A 21,397-nucleotide genomic window follows, 5' to 3' on the forward strand; every position below is an offset into this window, starting at 1 on the left:
GTTTCCTTACCATATATTCCCTCACCGTTAGATTATCATTAACATTTAAAAACTACATACAGTCACGTTTATATCCCTTGCGGGTTGGACAGAACCAACAGTCTTAACAAGACTTTCAGTCTTTTGACTGTAAGGCTTAATGATGGAAGTGAGATTCAAATAGTGACAGGTTGCTTACCCATCACTTTCAAGAAGAATCCCAAGTTTAATTTATTTATTTTAATTCTTCCTACCTCCCTGGAGCGGAGCCCTGAGGTTCGCCTTTGACATAAAAGTTCTGCAATCAAAAACCTACCTTCTGTTATCGAGATAAGCGTCGTAATCGTCTGGCAGATTCTTGTCCTCGTGCATGTCGTAGAGGTCGCTGTATATCGCGGATTCGAGTCTGGATGGGTCCAAATGGTAGTTGGGGTTCTCGTACGAGAGCAGACCATTCTCTGTGGGCAAAAAAAAAATACATATTAATACAAACATATCTTTACTAATATTATAAAGCTGAAGAGTTTGTTTGTTTGAACGCGCTAATCTCAGAAACTACTGGTTTGAATTGAAAAATTATTTTTGTGTTGAATAGACCATTTATCGAGGAAGGCTTTGGGCTATTATAACGTCAAGCTGCATCTGCTATTAGGAGCGAAGAAATAATGGAAAGTGAAAAAAACGGGGTAGATTATTCATCCTTGAGGGTTTCAATGATGTCCAAAATAACTACTCCACGCGGACGAAGCAGCGGGCACAGCTAGTACATACATATAATCACAATGTTGAAAAGTTCAGCTGTTTGTCTTGGTTGCTAGCTCATTGCCTAAAAGAAGAATCCCGTTGATAACCTTTTACCACTAAGTCGCCTTTTACGACATCCATGGGGAAGAGATGGAGTGGTCCTATTCTTTTTTCCATTAGTGCCGAGAACCTGATCTGATCAGTCTTTTCGAGACTGTTGGCACTGTCTACCCCGCAAGGGATATAGACGTGATTATATGTATGTCAATATAATTATTATTAGGACAGTAGTATACACCGCAAAAATCAATCAAGCCATCACAAGAGGCGCCAGTACTCGTGGGGCTTCGGTAACATAATCCGAAGCCCGACAATGATCGTAATCCTAATAAATTTTAAACTAGATGATTCACGCAGTTTCTCCCGCCTAAAACTAGTGACCCGACAAACAGAGTACCATGTCATTTGACGACCTCTGTGGCGCAGCGGTAGTAAGCTTGAAATCGGAGGTCCCGGGTTCGAATCCCGGCCAGGGCATGATGAGAAAATAACTTTTTGTGATTGGCCTGGATCTTGGATGTTTATCTATATAAGTATTTATTATAAAATATAGTATCGTTGAGTTAGTATCTCGTAACACAAGTCTCGAACTTACTTCGAGGCTAACTCAATCAGTGTAATTTGTCCCGTATATATTTATTACTAGCTGTGCCCGCGACTTCGTCCGCGTGGAATAGTAATTTTGGCATCATATTTAGTTTTGCAAACATCCTCCTCGGCTTTATCAATTATAGCTGCTAATTATTATGCGACTTGGCGACGACTTGGCCCACATCATTACCCGCGACCGAACGGAGACCGTATATATGCGTTTAGGGTGAGAGGTTGTGCGTTTGTGTGTTTGTTTGTGCAAACCAATGTTAGCATATATCTCCAAAACTACTGGTCCGATTTTAATAAATAAAAGGTCAGGCGGTCACGCGTATTAGAAAGAACGCTGGTTCGCCGTATTAAATGTTTCGCTGCAAATTGCTTATAACGACTATATCTCAAAACCTATTCGTCTGATTTATATACTGTAAATGGCAATTTTAGTCTACATGAAAAGCCGAAAGTAATAAACATATTTATTTGGATAAGGATTAATACTGAATTAAAGAAAATTGGTTTCAAAATAACTCATGTTTATAATGAAAAAATAATCTTAAAAAATGAACATAAAAGTGGTTATTGTAAGTAAACCTTAAGAGATAGATATATGCTCTCGCGGATTTTTTTGTGGCAAAAAATGAGTACTTCACATCTTTAGTACATTATTTTACTATATCTTTGTTGGTTTGCGCAGCGTTCGCGTGGAAAGCTCGCAGATGGCCGACTCATTCAACTTTCACCTGCATTGTTGACGTTTCCCGTAGGAAATCCGGGATAAAATGTAGCCTATAGCCTTCCTCGATAAATAGACTATCTGACAGTGAAAGAATTATTCAAATCGGTTCAGTAGTTTCTGAGATTAGCGCGTTTAAACAAACAAACAAACAAACAAACAAATAAACAAACAAAACAAACTCTTCAGCTTTATAATATTAGTATAGATTTATTTTTTATATTTATGTGTGCCAGAGAAAGATACAACAGACGTGTTGTACTTATGTGTTCATTTATTTTTTAATTTATTTGTAGCTTTATTTAGCTAGTGCATTTTGTCTTAATACTCCGAAGCAAATTCTCTCTCAAGAAATGTTCTGGTGGTTGCCTGGAAGAGATTGCATAATGCGATAGGACCGCCTTTTATACATTACTTTAACATAAGCTTAGAATAAATTTATTGTTATAATTTTATGTGCGATAAAGGGTAGGTATTTCTATCTATCTATCTTTATATCGAACGAAGTTTTAATCAATTGATTTGAATATCTATAGGTAATAACTATTGAAATACTATCTTATATTATATATTAAAAAAAAAACAATTCTAAATCACAGACTAAAAAGATTATTATTTCAATTATGACCGCTATGAAGGGTTCCCATCTCGCAGGCAGCATTCCAGCGCTGCATTGCAATAGCAATACGCTGCGCAGGTCACTTGATGCCTCCCTCAGACGTTTGCTGAGTGCTTTGTGAAGCTCTCATCTATTTAACCATCATCTCTTGCTAGTGGTCGATGGGGCGAAGCACCAGCATACTCTTGGGGAGGGTGTCCATTTTTAGAGGGGCGTTTCGTTCTGTTCTTTAAAGGGATTTTGTGACCGTTTTGAGGAGTGTTTCGTTCTATCCTTGTAAGGGACGCTAGGGGGTTAAGTGCTTGGGGTGTTTATAGTTTTTGACATATACTAAGATATAATACAATATGAAATGTAAAATGACGCCATTAAATGCCTAGGAAGGCCTATTTTCTGAACAAAATGTTGATTTTGAGTTATGTAATAGAAGGTGGTGAAGAACTTCGTGCTAACAGCATTCTCATTTCTCAAGGGTTAAGTAATTTATTTGACGTTAACCAATGTTGTGAAACCAAACGTTTTGACAATTATTAAGCGATATGAAGTAAGTATCCTATAATAATGAATAATTTTTTTAAATTTGATTTTGGTTAATATGAAGATCTAGTATACATATAAATTTAAGACCTTGTTGTTCTCATAATAAGTAAATAAAAAAAAATTGATAATTTGAAAAAAATTAATAAATTGAATTTAGAAAATGGCAAGCTGATAAGAAATTTTATATATGTATGTATGTATGTCTGACTGGCAAAAACTAGCCATTACTTCGCCAATAACAACACGATCCCTACCACGTACACTAATACAAAGTAATGACGAGCCCACAGCGCCCTTTGAGCCCTACACGAACGGTTATGTAGCACATAACAATACAGTCAGTATGGTGATGTTAAACACGCGGCAATTATAAGGCACAAGTGAGAAGAGAGAGGAGAGATAGCTATTCTTCTAATGTTAAAAGAAATTTATTCCTTAAAAATAAATCTATACTAATATTATAAAGCTGATGAGTTTGTTTGTTTGTTTGAACGCGCTAATCTCAGGAACTACTGGTTCGAATTGAAAAATTATTTTTGTGTTGAATAGACCATTTATTGATGAAGGTTATAGGCTATACAACATCATGCTGCAACTATTAAGAGCGAAGAAAAAATGGAAAATGTAAAAAAACCGGGGAAAATTATTCATCATTGAGAGCTTCAATGTTGCCCAAAATAACTATTCCACGCGGACGCACATCGCCTAAAAGTAGAATCCCATGTTTATTAGCCTAATTTTAAACTATTCATTTATAAGATTTACGTACATAAAGATATACATACATTACATATGGTCACGTCTATATCCCTTGCAGAGTAGACAGAGCCAACAGTCTTGAAAAGACTGAATGGCCACGTTCAGCTATTTGGCTTAATAATAGAATTGAGATTCAACTAGTGACTGGTTGTTAGCCCATCGCCTAAAAAAGAATCCCAACTTTGTAAGCCTATCCCTTAGTCGCCTTTTACGACATCCGTGGGAAAGAGATGGAAGATATAAAGAGATACATAAAGAAAATAGGAAGACTATAGTCTGGTGCTATTCCGTAAAGTTAAAATCTTCTGTAGCTGAGGTGTCGACTTTCAAAACATCAGGTATTCCCGTTTAGAATGATCAGGATTGCAACGACTGAGGCGTGTGGTCAGGTGCCAAGTCGACGATAAAGTGCATAAAGATTTCAGAATTATGCACCCATTGGAATGCGGTTTTGGATAGGTCGATGCTATCTCTTAAGTATTTCTAATTTATTTAACAAACCGTTTCAAGACTAATTCTACAACTGTGCCGTGTGGTTCTCGACACCAATACAAAAAAGAATAAGACCACTTCATCTCTTTCCCATGGATGTCGTAAAAGACGACTAAGGGATAGGCTTACAAACTTGGCATTCTTCTTTTGGCGATGGGCTAGCAACCTGTCACTATTTGAATCTCAATTCTATCATTAAGCCAAATAGCTGAACGTGGTCATTCAGTCTTTTCAAGACTGTTGGCTCTGTCTACCCCGCAAGGGATATAGACGTGACTGTATGTATGTATGTTAAAAATAAATCTTTCATTCATTAATTCATTCATTTCACCTTTATTTCAAGCAACGTTTTTTTTAATTTGATGTCCTAATTAAACATTGGATGACATAGTGATAGTTGATTTACGAATTTTTTCTTGCATGGCACGGAATATAAGCGGTAAAATAATGATCTTAACATACCTACATACATTTAATCACGTCTCTAACTCTTGTCTCTAACACATTCACGGTATCGCTTCATGGAATTGAGATTCAAATAGATTTTACAGCTAGCAGAAAAATTTAAAATCTTTGACGACTCTTCGTTAAAGATTTAACATATTCTTTTTTAATTTGTTAAATGAAAACTTTTGCCATAATAAGCTAAGAAATCATTTAAAGACAAATTTTTATACCACATGTTATCCTACTACTATTATAAAGGCGAAAGTTTGTATGGATGTTTGTTACTCTTTCACGCAAAAACTACTGAACCGATTACCATGAAATTTGGTATGTAGGTAGCTGAAGACCCAGAATAACACATAGGCTACTTTTTATCCCAGAGTTCCCGCGGGATTGATAGGGTTTCCATGCGGACGAAGTCGCGGGCGGCCTCTAGTTTAAAATTATTTCATGCATAGAATAAACGACACCATACGATTCAATATTTACTTTGACGCTAGACCAAAAGTAATTGTTTAAAAAGACTAAGTTTTACTTTTGATGTCTCCAAAGTTTGATTTCAGATATTTTAGATCCGAAGACGCCTTTATTGAGAAGTCTCCTCAAAAGTGTGAGGTACTACTTGAATTTCAATAGGTCTCTAGACAGAGTGCTAATAAAAATTCAACGCATCTTCACAAGTTATTAAATATTTTTCAAACTTTATGAGATATTTATCGGTATTTTTATAGTTGTCATGTTCGTACTTTATGAGATATTTATTATCGATAAATTTATAGTTGTAATGTTAGTAAGTAATAGAATAATAATATTTAAAATAAACATCAAAACATTAACTTTACTTAAATCTAAATTATGTTCTACACATTTTATCATTTCCTATGACGGCGTCTGTGGCGCAGCGGTAGTACGTTTGTCTGTGACACCGGCGGTCTCAGGTTCGAATCCCGGTCAGGGCATGATGAGAAAAGAACTTTTTCTGATTGGCCTGGGTCTCGGATGTCTATCTTTATAAGTATTCATTTTAAAATATAGTATCGTTGAATTAGTATCTCGTAACACAAGTCTCGAACTTACTTCGAGGCTAAATCAATCTGTGTAATTTGTCCCGTATATATATATTTATAAATTTTCATCTAGAAATTTTATATCTACAATAGACTTCACGCAAGCAAAGCATTTGTCGCCGTATACCAGTGTTTCTCATGTTCTGTAGTTATGTATGTTCCACGTATGTCGGTAACTATTGGAATTCGACGAATGTTTGTTGTCTATTGGTATGAAATACTTGATATGTCATGCTTATGACACTGAAGTACCTATGTAATTTCCGCGTTGAGTAAGATTTTTAATTTTATAAATTTCAATTGAATTAGTCAATCATAACAATGTATTCTTTCATCCACATTTACATTCTAATTCAAAATTTGGATATTTGTAAAGTTGATGTTATTGTTGAAGATGCTGCAGTGAAGTTTGTTACCTCTTCTTCCCCACTGACGCTTTGTAAGCGGCAGCAAACTTAGTTTTAAGTAATTTATTCAACGTCAACTAATGCTGTGAAACCAAAAGATATGACAAGTATTATGAGATGTTTGAAATGTCCCATAATGATGAATAAAAATGTTGAATTTGAGTTACAAGATGGAATATTGAAAATTCTTAACATATTTACATACATAGTAGATTGAGCTAATCCCAAAGGAAGTTCGAAGGATGTCTCTATAGGAATATACCGCTTACACGCGCGAATTTAGCGCCAAATACAAAAGAATACAAGCTTTTCGGAAATTCCACGGGAACTTTAGTTACCCTATGTCCCACTCCAGACTCTTAATTATATAAACGAAGAATTTCAAGAACATTGGTTTAGAAGATAACGTATGAAACACAAAACTAAGTTCCTTGCGCATTAATAATTTAAATGTTAAAAATACTTATATTGGTTTTTCGATCGTGTGGTTCCCGGCACCAATGCAAAAAAGAATAGGACCACTCCATCTCTTTCCCATGGATGTCGTAAAAGGCGACTAAGAGATAGGCTTACAAACTTCGGATTCTTTTTTAGGCGATGGGTTAGCAACCTGTCACTATTTGAATCTCAATTCTATCATGAAGCCAAATAGCTGAACGTGGCCATTCAGTCTTTTCAGGACTGTTGGCTCTGTCTACCCCGCAAGGGATATAGACGTGACCATATGTATGTTTATTCGGTCAGCAATCAGGCAGACAGTAATTAAATAAGAACACAGAAAACGCTACCCTCTCCTAACTTGCACGCCTCCACATAAACCCATGTCCACACCGCGCACAAAACGTAACGGTAATAGCGATCACTTCCGGCGGATAATGACCGTGTATACATAGCCGTACAGTGTACTGCATGCCACTGAATCATTCATACTATCAGATAAACGTTTTTCTAGAATTTGTCATGTTTTTCTCAATTTTTTTTTACATTCATTTTTTTTTATTGTAGACAATGTGCATTCGTCCACGATTTAGATTTAAGATATCTATAGTGATGTGACGTCAATATGTGATACCTTGTATCCAATTTTGACACTAAATCTATTCTATTCTATTGGGAAACTTGAAAACGCCCGCATAGATAAAAAAAAAACTCAGTTAATTTCAGTTGGGCTAGCAACCTGTCACTGTTTGAATCTCAATTCTATCATTAAGCCAAATAGCTGAACGTGGCCATTCAGTCTTTTCAAGACTGTTCGCTCTGTCTATCCCGCAAGGGATATAGACGTGACCATATGTATGTATGTATGTAGATAGCAGATAATTCCGTCCCCAATGACTTAACAACAATTAGTTAAGCAAATTGATGAACTATTTTCTTTATCTCTCTCTCATTTTTCCGGTTGCCCTCTCCACATCACAAGGTTCACATTCAATAGAGCCCGGGGTTCGCCTCTTTTCAATTCATTATTTTGTTAAACAATAACAGCTGATATAATCAGGTCATACTGCTTAGCAGCTTGTGACGTCACAAAATCGATCGAGGCGACCTTCAGACACTTACCGACGTCTTATAAGTTGACTCATTTTAACTCAGAAAAACATACACGCCTTTATGCGTTACGGGTATGACGGGACTTGCTCGAGACTTACGTAGGTACAGCTCGATCGCTTAATGACGAAAATCGGAAAAGGAATCTACACTAATATTATAAAGAGGAAAACTTTGTTTGTTTGGTTTTTTAAAAATTCTTTCACCATTCGAAAGCTACATTATCCACGAGTAACATAGACTATATTTTATTTTGGAAAAAAATAGGGTTCCTAATATATAAAAATAATTGGCAAAACAGCGTTTGCCGGGTCAGCTAGTCGTTTATAAATAAAATGCAAAAACATTAAACGTGACTTTTGTTCTTAAAAAAAAATTAAAGACATACATATGGTCCCGTCTATATCCCATGCGGGGAAGACAGAGCCAACACACAGCCACAGTTTTGAAGACTGAAGGCCACGTTCAGCTATTAGGCTTAATGATAGAATTGAGATTCAAATAGTGACAGGTTGCTAGCCCATCGCCCAAAAAAAAGAATCCCAAGTTTGTAAGCCTATCCCTTAGTCGCCTTTTACAACACCCATAGAAAAGAGATGGAGTGGTGATGATTCTTTTTGTACTGGTGCCGGGAACCACACGGCACGGCAAAAAAATAAACAATGAACTAAATAAAAAAAAAACTTTGTTACTAAGTAAAATGATGGTTTAAAATTAACGACACGACAGACCAATTGTTATAAATCTATTACACGACAAAATTACGGAGTTCTGAAGTCTCATTTAGATAAGGCACCTTTCTATGTCAAATAAGATAGGTAAATAATGAGAGAATGTGCTACCGAATTGCAACATAACTCATTTGTAATTAAGTACACATGTCAGATTCATGAATATTCAAGACACATTGAATCAGTCATTTTGTATGTTTTGTACAGTGAAATTTATGTTCAAAACTTGCAATAGATGAATGTGCTTCTATTCCCTTATTCGCCTTTTACGACATGCATGGTAAAGAGATGAAGCGGTAGGTACTAAAAGTGCCGAGAACCATCACCATTTCATAAAATCACGTTCATATCCCTTGCGGGGTAGACAGAGCCAACCAACCCGGAAAGACTGAAAGGCCACACTCAGCTGTATGGCTAAATGATGGGATTGAATAGTCACGGCGTTACTACAAGAAGGAACCCAAGTTTATAAGCCTTTCCCTTAGTCGCCTTTTACAACATCAATAGAAAATATATTTGCTAGCCCATCGCCTACAAGAAGGATCCCAAGTTTATAAGCCTTTCCCTTAGTCGCCTTTTACAACATCAATAAGAAATATATGTCCTGTATTTGTTATAAATTAATTAAAAAAAAATACTCACTTCCACGCTTATGTAGTCCCATGATTCTGAATAAGGGCGTCGTCACACGGACGACAACGTCACATACTAAGCTCAGTACACACACTTTCTATCACATTTCACTTTTAACAGTTTCGTTTTTTTGTCTGATTGTTCACACTGCACCGTATTGGATGATGACTTATTGCGTGCGAGTCTAAAAACGTGCGATTTTTCTTGAGTCGAAGTAATAAGAGGCGAAGTACATTCAAGGTCAAAAGTGTTATATATATATTGTCGGTTGATAGGATTACTTTTGTCTGTGTAACATATGTTTTTAGTTATGTAAATTATTTAATTAAACTTATTTATACTTCTACATACTTAGATACAGTAATAGAAAAGATTCATTTTCAAATTAACAACATAACATAACAACAAATTAATGACAACATTATTTAAGTCTAATTAGACCTACCTTACATACATACATATAATCACGTCTATATCCCTTGCGGGGTAGACAGAGCCAACAGTCTTGTAAAGACTGATAGGCCACGTTCAGCTATTTGACTTTAAGATATAAGAATTGAGATTCAAATAGTGACGGGTTGCTAGCCCATTGCCTAAAAGAAGAATCCCAAGTTTATAAGCCTACCCCTTAGTCGCCTTTTAACTTTTACGACATCCATGGGAGAGTTATGGAGTGGTCCTATTCTTTTTTCTATTGGTGCCGGGAACCACACGGCACTACCTACCTTATTTTTTTTAAAGATTTTTAGGCTAAATTGTCATAGTACAAAAGTACCAATATGATTGAACAATCATTCTGCATTACTAATTTAGGCCAATAGGTTCGGCGAAGTGAAATTAGGAAAAAAAATTTTAACGAAATGAACGGCACGTATCATTATGCCAAACAGCTGAACATGACTTATTAGGCAGTCTTTTCAATACTGTTGGCTCTGTCTACCCCGCAAGCGATATAGACAGAAATTAGGTTCGTAATGATTTATTTTATGATATATCAACACCTATCAGTTATGATAAATTCAAATTATTTTTATACAAAGTTAATTGTTAAACGTAGACCAATTAGTAAATCACGAAATGATTGTCAAAAACATGGGAACGGTAATTTTGAATGAGATGAAAGTAAAAACTTTCATTTTTTAATTCTGAAAGTGAATGGGTAGTTTCTCAGACTTTTCAAAAACTTGAAACGAATTTCATAAATAGTGGATCGCCGAATAAAATGGCTATGACATTCGAACTGTATGAAGATAAATGGACATGACGAAACTAATATATGGATTCCGTTTTTTCTACGAAACCCTAAAAAAGCATAAGTACTTGTCACATCACTGCAACTAATTCCGCTCTTACTTTTGCCTCGATAAGTTACGTAAAGACAAACAAACATTGGTTTCACGGATGACTTGATTTCGCGCACGCGCATGGTAATTGTTAGTTAAACATCGGAAGGAACCGAATTGAGGTTGCGCAAGAGTTGCGTAAGGCTACATCCAATTTGGATACAATGTAAGTACATCAGGATAATTTCAGATGATTCTACTTCATGGAATTGAGGATCTAAATAAACAGACATACACACAGGTATTTTGTCTTTATACTTAACCGTAGAAAAGTGACAAGACTCTAACGTTAAGCTGCATATAAGAATAATCGTTTTTGAAAGCTAATTCCTTGGTTGACTTTTACAATTCACGTGGGAAGAGAGGAAGTCGGCAAACACTGTTAGTTTTCATTGCTCTCAGAACAGTATGGAAGCTAGCAATATATAGATGAACACATTCATGAGGCACGCATGCGCGACGCCATTTTTATCTCGAGAAAAACTATCGCTGTTTCGCTTTTTATTATGACGTGAAACGGGATGTGACAGCGATAGTTGTTCGCGCGATGAAAACGGCGTCGCGCGTGCCATGCTAAGGGGTAGGTATAGAATTTATAAATATACTACCTGTCCCGGCTAACGTTATTTTGCCATATAAAAACATACATACATACATAAAATCACGCCTCTTTCCCGGAGGGGTAGGCAGAAACTACCTCTTTCCACTTGCCACGATCTCTGCATACTTCCTTCGCTTCATCCACATTCATTACTATTATATATATAACATATGTATATTCAAATGCCATATAATTATTTTTACCACCCTTATCACTAAGGGGTATGAAAAATAGATGATGGCCGATCCTCAGACCTATGCTCACAAAATTTCATGAGAATCGGTCAAGCCGTTTCGGAGGAGTACGGGAACGAACATTGTGACTGAGAATTTTATATATACGAGTAAGATGCTATCATACAATAAGCTGGCCTTCGAATCTTTTCGAGACTGGTAGCTCAGTCTACCCCGTAGTGTTACTATGAGATGTAAAGAAATAATAACTAAGTACATATATAGTTACTCGTCTTTCCATGACACACGCCTAATAGCGACTTAGCAAACTCACATCATTCCGTTCAGTGGGCATGTCAGTGTTGAAATCAGCGGTGTACAAATACTACATTAGTAACATTAACGGTTCATTAAATTGGTACGTGTACTTTGAATGTGGAATGGACAAATAACACGCTAAGTGCTTTACTGTCTCATTTGAAAAATAAGACATACGAGTAGTAAGTACGAGTATCATGGAGTAAGATACATACATACATATATTCACGTCTATATCCCTTACGGGGTAGACAGAGCGAAAAGTCTCGAAAAGACTGAATGGCCACGTTCAGCTGCTCGGCTTAATGATGGAATTGAGATCCAAATAGTGACAGGTTGCTAGCCCATCGCCTAAAAAAAGAATCCCAAGTATGTAAGCCTATCCATTAGTCGCGTTTTACGACATCCATGGGAAAGAAATGGAGTGGTCCTATTCTTTTTTGTATTGGTGCCGGGACCACACGGCACTATGGAGTAAGATACTTTGTAAGAAACTTACTTCCGCAGCTCTACCCTAGCGAATTTAGTCCCACCTACAAAAGCATACAGTTTTTTCGCAAATTCCTTGGGAAATGTAAGTGAATGTGATGAAAAGTACCCTATGTCCTTCACCAGATACTAAATTATATACGCAGGAATTTCAAGAATATTGGATCAGAAGATAACAAACAGACAATTTTTTTTTTATAAATTGATATGGGAATGTTGTGATGTGAAAGAAGATATAGTAACAGGAATGATGATGGTTTGGTCATGTGTCTTGAGCGTGAAGAAAGGCACACACTGTTTTTTTAAACTAACAGACCAGCATAAAGTTAGTTTGAGATAAAAATTAATTAAAATTGTAGAACGTGATCTTATACCATAAATATTTTTAAATTCAATTATTCTGCTTATTAAAAAGTGATTCAATTACATTTTGGTCGTTAATTGACTACTCGTACATTATAACAATCATGAGCACTTCGCGTGGTCATTACGAAATCAAAGAGTGAATAAACAAAAAAAAACGCATTGAACTGAAGGTTGAATCTGAGTAGCGATTAAATCTAGACAAATGAAACATCTCGGTATTTATCTAAAGCTTAAAATGGAGGCAGTTTTAAACTACGCAAAAGATGTTGTTGGTTCAAATTAATAGGACTTATTTGTAAATAATCTTAATGATAAGTAAGTTTTGGATTATTTTAACGCGATGGGCTGTCACCTGTCACTATTTGAATCTGAATCATCAATCATCAAACGTGGCCTTCAGTCTTTTGTTTTTCAGTCTACTCCTAAAAAACCTGATTATATGTATGTAGTATTTCTAATGTAAGAAGGAGGACTTTGTCCTTTAAAATCCGGCGATACCAAAGTAAAAATAAAATCACAAGGCTGGTCACCAACACGATGGCATGACCAAGTGAAAAGTACTACAAACCTATTCAGGTTCTACTAAGTGTTTAGCTATAGCTGTCAAGAATCAATGAAGAAAGAATGTGCACTTAATAAGTTCCAGACGATCCTTAGTAATGAGGAATAAGTAAGAGAGAATAAGAGAGATAGAAAATTTACTGATTTCAGTGAATTATAATGTCGCATGGAAACAAAGGCACATTAACCAAATTATTCATTAAACAAAAATCGGGATTGAGGGGGTCAGAAGGAGAGTCGCTCTGTCTTGCAGGTCTTCCCACATCCTTATATGGTCAATAAAATGCACTTCTCCCCAGAGAGGACGCATGAGGGCAAACGCCAGAAGGATAAGCTATACAAAAACTGTTCTAAAGCGTTAGACACTTCAATTGAAATTCAATATCAAAAAATCTATTTAAAATTCTAATAAACTAATTTCAATTTTTCTTTGCTTTAATAGTCAGAATGACTTATTTACATAGGTCACAGTTCTTTTGCATAAATCACAAGATTTGATCGTCAAAGCGTGGGTGTTCCTCAAGGTTCTATTCTCGAGCCTCTGGATCGTCAATAGGGTACCGGACAGTAATCGAAAAGAAATCTAAGTTGTGTTTTAAAATAAAGTTTGTTATACAAGAACATCACTTAATAAAGATTTTTAAGAAATAACAATGATTTATAATTTTAAATCAATAAATAAAGTTGCAAAAATCCAATATTTTTTATCTGTGCAGCGTAAGAACCCAAACACCAATCACAGTGAGTGACGTCATACGTAATGAGTGATAAGTAAACACCACTGCTTTGTATGTTATTTCGAGTTATTCTACGATTTCTTTGCATTTTTCTAAAAATATTTAATTGTAATTAGTTACGAATTGAAGGATTTTACTCATAACAGAAGTTGTCGCAAGTGCTTGAAGCCGCCTATCAAGCTTTTATTATGGAACAAGATTACAAATCGACAATAGAAATCTCCCAAAAGATTGATATTTTCATGGTCGGCAGTTCCTTTGCCACTAATACCGACTTTTATTTTGCTGAATTTAGCAATGTGAAAACATTTGTGTAAGTATTTCAACCTCTTTTTGTTTATCTTAACAACAGAAATGATTGAAGAAATTACAAACGAAAACATAACCTAAAACTAGTTTCATTGTTTACAAAGTTATTTTCACATATGTTTTTTTTTTCTATGATTTTAAAGGTTAGATATTTATGGGTTTTGCATGTTTCTAGATCTGCGAGAAAATACTTAAATTATCCAAGCACTGATCACTTGTAATATGGTTTGTAGTTTGTTTTCTAAACATATGACGTCACGCGATCTGAATTGACGTAAAGTGCTGTTTTCGCGGCAATTTTAAATAAATTACGTTTTTGACGTTTTAAAATACTCCAAAAGATTTATTTATTTAAAATAATATTTTTTATGTATATAAAAATAAATAAAGATTATTTTTAAACACAATCTGAAAAGTTGTCCGGTACCCTATTGTTCGTATTTCCCTTAAATAATGTATGAGCTCTTGTATGAGTGAGAAATGAGCCTGTCGGGTGTTTTACATAATATATAACAGAAACAATGCGCCAGCATATAATTTCTGGGGAAATATGTACTGGAATTCTCGTTTATTTAAGTGAAGCCGTTCAGAGCTTGCAAAGTTATAAATTACAGACTGTATTATCCTTTTACAGACTAACTTTTAGAAAAGCGAAAAAGCCTTTCTGTCTAGGAATAATGAAGTAAAAAAAGAAAAGAATAGAATACTGGCTGTTTTTACATAAGATCATATCCCGTGGGGATAGGCAGATTACACTACATCTCTTTACCTGCCACGATCCCTGTCCACTCATACTTCTTATATCGTCTACATACTGTAAAAATATTTGACAATTGTTGACAAAGTTTAATGTTAGGTTGTGTGACTGACATTCCTTTAATAAACTTTCGCAATGTCAGCTTTTTCGTGTTGATTTCAAAACATAAATCACTTTAAAACTTTATAAGAAAGCTTTGATGGTGACTTTTCGGTCTTTTTAGGACTGTTGGCTCTGTCTTCCCCGTAAGGGATAAATACGTGATTATATGTATGTAAGAAAGCTAGATATAGTTTGTGTGGCATTGTCATATATCTAAATCTTAGGTTCAATGTCCTCACTATGTTGCTTTTGCCCCGTCACCCCACATATCAACATAGTTATATGTTTTTGGGGTTCGTAAGAGGTTACAAATAATCCGTATTATCAAAACTATGTTGGTTCTCTTGACACAATAAGTAATTACATAGTTAGAAGTTTGAGACATATATCTGACTAAAGGCCGCCCGCGACTTTGTTCGCGTGGAATCATTCCCGCGGGGACTTCGGGATAAAAAGCCTATATGTTATTCTGGGTCTTCAGCTACCTACATACCAAATTTCAACGTAATCGGTTCAGTAGATTTTGCGTGAAAGAGTAACAAAGATCTATACTGAAATCTTGACATACTCACAAACTTTCGCATTTACAATATTAGTAGGATGGTTAGTTACATAAACACCTACACAACTTTGTCTTCGTAGCGTAAATCATGGTAATATTCTAACCTTGCGCTATTTCTAACAGACCTAAGCCACTCTATGAGCTACTCTTAAAGCATGGGTTAGCACTCAAACTAATGTACATACGAGTAACTAAGGAAAAAGTCATTGGTACAAATACCGAGGTGGGATTTGAACCCGTTCTATATGGCAGATAAGAATCAACCGAGCAACATTTGACCACTGACGCTCTAAGGCCAAAACACACAATAGACCCATTTTCAAGGGGGCAACGTTCCGTTCTGAATAGGGGTTGGTATCGTGATCAATCACCCAGCCTTACTTTTAGGTTATGTCCCAAATTAACTTTAGCGCAGAAATGAAGCATCATATTATTTGAATGAAGTAAGACATTAATAATTGTATAATGTACTGTTATACATAATTGTGTTATATTTTTCTTAAAGGTATCGTTATATTTTTATAACTTTATTATTATACCTACTGGGGTCACCTATTAAAATAGTTCATGATATAATAATAAATAAAAATATTGTTAAATGAATCATGTTAAGAAAAAGCCAAAATCAATTCTATCATCAAGCTAAAAACCTGAATGTGACCTATTAGTCTTTTCAAGATTGTTGGCTCTGTCTACCCCGCAAGGGATATTATTGTAACAATATGTATGTATTAAGAAAAAAACAACTAACGAGACTGTAAAAATGGCAGAATTTTTTAGTGGGAAAATTTAATTATTTTAATGACATTGACGGGCGCGGAAAAAGTAAAAAAAAATTATGGTACACTTACAATGAGAAATGGAAATCATGGTTTCCTAAAATAACATAAAGGGAGGCTAACAAAATTCCATGTGTATGACAAGATGTTAAAAACAAAAACACAATGACGAAAACGCCTGATAACTTTTCAAAATTCAAAAACCTCCTTGCCAATCGGGAATGAAGGAAATTTTGAAAAAAATTTCATCAGATAACCTAAGTTTGTTATCCAATGTAAGGAACAATTCCTATGAAAAAAACTACTTTTGTACTTTACTGAACAATGATTTCTTTTTTTCATGTTTGTATCTGTCAGTTTTGTGTATTTGTATTAGAAAAAAAAGAAGTACATACATATGGTCACGACTATATCCCTTGCGGGGTAGACAGAGCCAACAGTCTTAAAAAGATTGAATGGCCACGTACAGCTATTTGGCTTAATGATACAATTGAGATTCAAATAGTGACAGGTTGCTAGCCCATCGCCTCAAAAAGAATCCCAAGTTTGTAAGCCTATCCCTTAGTCGCCTTTTACGACATCCATGGGAAACAGATGGAGTGCTCCTATTGTTTTTTGTAATGGTGCCGGGAACCACACGGCACAAAAAAGAAGTAGTATAGAGCTATCCATCTATGATTTCGTCACTTCAAGCCCTTTCTACAATCTATCATGTTTTGTGTTTTCGGGTTAAGTAAGATGCCGTGACGAAGTTGAATTTTAATATCGTGACAGCAATATCCATACATATTAAAGAGAAAATATTTGTAGGTTTGTAACAGAAAATCTCTTAGATTAATTGATGTGGCAGACAGCAGATGTTTTCAGGAGTACATGCATACATACATATAATTACGAGTACAACTCTCATTGACATTTTTATAAAAAGACTAGTCCCGGCTTCGCACTGGTAGCATTAGTATTCTTTTTTTTTTATTGGTGTCGTGTGGTTCCCGGCGGAATCACCCCGTCTCATTCCCATGGATGTCGTAAAATGCAACTTAGGTCTCGGCTTTTCAAGACTGTTGGCTCCTTCTACCCCGCAAGGGATATAGACGTGATACATATAAATGAATGAATGAACTATAACCAGATAGAAGAATTACCAAGTACATAAATCAGTAGCAATTTTTTTAAGTTAAATGAAATATACAGTTAAGTAGTTACCTCCCGTATATTAAACTTTGTTTCAGAAACTTTACTCTTTTTCAGATATCCGGTGATAAACGTAACATTGCCGCTAATTCCCGGGAAATTCTGACACACAAATGTGTGCTGCCGTGTGTTGTGATATGTCAGTCTTTCAGTGACCTCTTCTATACATCTAGATTTGAATATTATGGTTTTTCTAATCGCAAAATATTAGTGGGGCAACTGGTCACCTTAATCAGGGTTTAACTTTAACCCGGGCTTAACCCTAATTAATTGAAAGTTACGCGGGGCCTTTATGTGACCTTTGTCAGAAACTGCGTTGTTTTAATGCTATTTTTATTAATAAGGGTTAATATCATGTTCACTAAGCTAACTGAAGGATAACAAAATTCTGGATTGGATTCCTATTACAGACACACTTAGATGTCGGTAATCGGAAGGTTAATGTGCATACATAAATACATATAATCTATAGTCTTATTATAAGTCTTATGAAAAGGCTTGGGCCGTTCAGGTGTATGACTTAATGACGTACTTATATCTTTATATACACATAAATACAAACATACCTATTTCACGACTTTATCTTGAGGATAAACAGATCCGAGAGTTTCGAAAAAAATTATAAGCTACCTAAGATCGATACCTAAGAAATGAACAAACGCTAATCGAGTTAAAACAACCGATTCAGAAGTGAAACGCGATTAATCGATAAAATCTACGATTAGCTAGCGTTTTTCAATGACCTCTAACTAACAACATGAAATCTATAACGTCCAGTTTATAAACTCTAACACAAACAAACCTCACCTCACACGCTCACCACGTCCCGAAATAAATCCTTAATCACGCAATATTAAATACGCAGTAACCTTAATCAACCTTTGAAAATATCGATTCTCTTTTTTTTCTCTTACAGCACAACACTAACTAACCTTAGAGAAACAAATTACACAAGTCGATTTCAAATTTCGAACACGTCTCGTTTTTGTTTTTAATTCGTTGAGCATAGACGGCGCGTCTATCGCAACGTAGGGCCCGGCGCTAACTGCCGTGCTCTGGGTTGGGTGGGGGTGCCAAACCTCCCAAAAAGGTTGTTCAGACGAGGTTTTATACGATGTGGTCTGTAATGTATGGATTTGTGGCTGAAACAGAAGTCTATTCGGCGTTGTTGTGACGCGTAGATCCAATTAATTCTAGAGGTTCCGACTTTATGGCCATTCGAAATGGATTTATGCGCCCTATAGATACTCGTACTGAAAACGCATATTGCTACGTCACTTCTATAAACACTAATATCTATAAATGCGAAAGTCTGTCTGTCTTTTAGGATTTTACGGCTACATGACTGAGCCGATTTTGGTAGAAATAATAGCACGAACGTAGTTAAATAAACAAAGATAGAAATAAATAAATGCAGTGGCGCAGGAGATTTTCTGTTTTTCTGTGCCTGAAACTATAAATCTTTTTCGTGCTAAATTTCTACTGAAATCAATTTTATATTTTACACAGGAATATTCTATGTCAAGGAAACAGCTAATAAGCTTGCGATTCTTCTTTTAGACAATGGGCTACCATTATTAAACCATATACTTAGCTGAACGTAATCTGATCTGACACTCGGTTACATGACTGTTGGCTCTGGTCTACCCCGTAGGGGATAGATACGTGATTCAATGTATGAACACCATAATCTCATACATACATAGGGTCACGTCTATATCCCTTGCGAGGTAGACAGAGCCAACAGTCTTGAAAAGACTGAATGGCCACGTTCAGCTATTTGGCTTAATGATAGAATTGAGATTCCAATAGTGACAGGTTTCTAGCCCATCGCCTAAAAGAAGAAACCCAAGTTTTTAAGCCTATACCTTAGTCGCCTTTTACGACATCCATGAAAAAGAGATGGAGTGGTCCTATTATTTTTTGTATTGGTGCCGGCAACCACACGGCACATAATCTCATGATAATACAAACAATATTTAGATGTCATTGCCCTTATTATTAGGATACTCGTACGCTATTAAGTTTGATACGCTTCGCAATACTAGGTATTATGATGGCTTTATATACGTAGTTTTGAAAATGTCACGCCTATTTCTTGACCAATTATGGCTCCCTTGTACCTCTTTGATGCGATGAAATTATTATGAACTAGTGAGCTGCCCCGGCTTCGCTCGGGTAGCATCTATACTATAATTACTATAATATATTATAAAGCTGAAGAGTTTGTTTGTTTGAACGCGCCAATCTCAGGAACTACTGGTTCGAATTGAAAAATTCTTTTTGCGACGAATAGACCATTTATCAAGGAAGGCTTTAAGCTATATCACATCACGCTGCAACTATTAGGAGCAAAGAAATAATGGAAAATGTGGAAAATTATTCATCCTTGAGGGCTTCAAAGATGCCCATAATAACTATGTTGTGAAAAAGAAAATAGAAATAAATAAAAATAACTTCAAAAGTAAATGTCAGGGAGCGGTTTCAAACAAAACACACAAAAATATCAGAATTGCAATTGCATCCTTAAGCCATCCGGCTAAACGCGGCCTTTGAGTCTTATGACGTCTACCCCGTAAGAGTTATCATGTGTTTGTTATCATTTTTTCTCTCTTTTTATCATTATAGCATGTCCGATTGCATTCATATTCTGGGTTTAAACCTCAGTGTGTGCACTAAGAGAGGATTTCCTAAAATTTACACAAGTACGAAAATTAACACGCCTACGAAAATTAACTCATTTCTATCAATATGCCAAACAGCCGCAGTGTAGTTTGTTCCGCCGCTTCTTTTACACATGCGCTTTGGAAACGGTAGTAGTTATAATTAGATTTTAGTGATGTGACGACAATAAGTGATACCTTGTGTCCAATTTTGAAAAGAAATCTATTCCATTCTAGTTGAACGTGGTCTATCAGTCTTTTTGAGACTGTTGGTTCTGCCTACCCCGCAGGGAATATAGACGTGATTATATGTATATGTAAGTATGTACGAAAATTAACAGGGTTTTTCATTTTAGGCGTGTGGAGCCACAAGCTCTACTAATATAGAAATCTATCCGTAATCAATCCAAACCCTATTCTCAAAGGCGTAAAGTTCAAATGTCAATTCATCCAAGATCACACCACGCTGGTAATTGCTTAACTGCGCTCACGCATCGCTGGCCATCGTTTCGAGATCTATGCATTGACTATCCTGCATTGCATAACATTGGATGCAACATGCGACGTACCGGTCTACTACGCAGAATATGGGTGACCATGATTTAAGTCTGTTCGTGAAAAAATAAACTATTTGAAAAAGTAAATCAAAGTAAATTTGAAAATAAAAAGAACAGAATGACCCTCTTTTTATTAAACGGTTTTTATTATTATTAAACGGTTTTATTTAGCTCACCCCGTTTGTTTTATTTATTCTTGGGTCAAATTTAGTAATTCAAATTTCACCCTCTTCCTGTCAACCGATTAATCTGAAATTTTGTATACACTTTGGATTTTGGTGACAATATAATTATGTTTATTCATTATCATTATAAATTCAAGATGGCCGCCGTTACAAAATGGCGGATAATTTAGGTTTCATTAATCCCATCAATATGGGTATCAAATGAAAGGGCTCAACAAGCAGAATACAATATACTATAAAAAATTGAAATCTAAGATGGCAGCCTCTACAAAATGGCGGATAACTTAGGTTTTATCAATCCCATCAACATGGGTATCAAATGAAAGGTCTCAACAAGTAGAATACAATTTA

General features: G+C 35.6%; 1 protein-coding gene across 8 annotated transcripts in view; it reads right to left on the minus strand.

The window, feature by feature from the left end:
• LOC106138389 (protein Fe65 homolog) overlaps positions 1 to 18,680 on the minus strand; it is a 34,480-nt gene extending 15,800 nt beyond the window's left edge. For 2 of the 8 annotated variants that reach the window (XM_060950241.1, XM_060950238.1), the window contains exons 1-3: positions 18,449 to 18,673; positions 9,360 to 9,637; positions 296 to 437 (exon numbers count right to left, since the gene is read on the minus strand). In XM_060950241.1, coding sequence (XP_060806224.1) covers positions 296 to 437; positions 9,360 to 9,381 — 164 coding nt within the window. In that variant the 5' untranslated portion in view covers positions 9,382 to 9,637; positions 18,449 to 18,673. Of the gene's footprint in view, positions 1 to 295; positions 438 to 9,359; positions 9,638 to 18,448 lie in introns of all 8 variants that reach the window. The other 6 variants (XM_013339523.2, XM_013339522.2, XM_013339524.2 and 3 more) reach the window with 6 other exon arrangements.
• Between the last annotated feature and the right edge of the window lie 2,717 nt (positions 18,681 to 21,397).

The sequence above is a fragment of the Amyelois transitella genome, chromosome 21 (genome assembly GCF_032362555.1).
Source record: "Amyelois transitella isolate CPQ chromosome 21, ilAmyTran1.1, whole genome shotgun sequence".
Lineage (NCBI taxonomy): Eukaryota > Metazoa > Arthropoda > Insecta > Lepidoptera > Pyralidae > Amyelois > Amyelois transitella.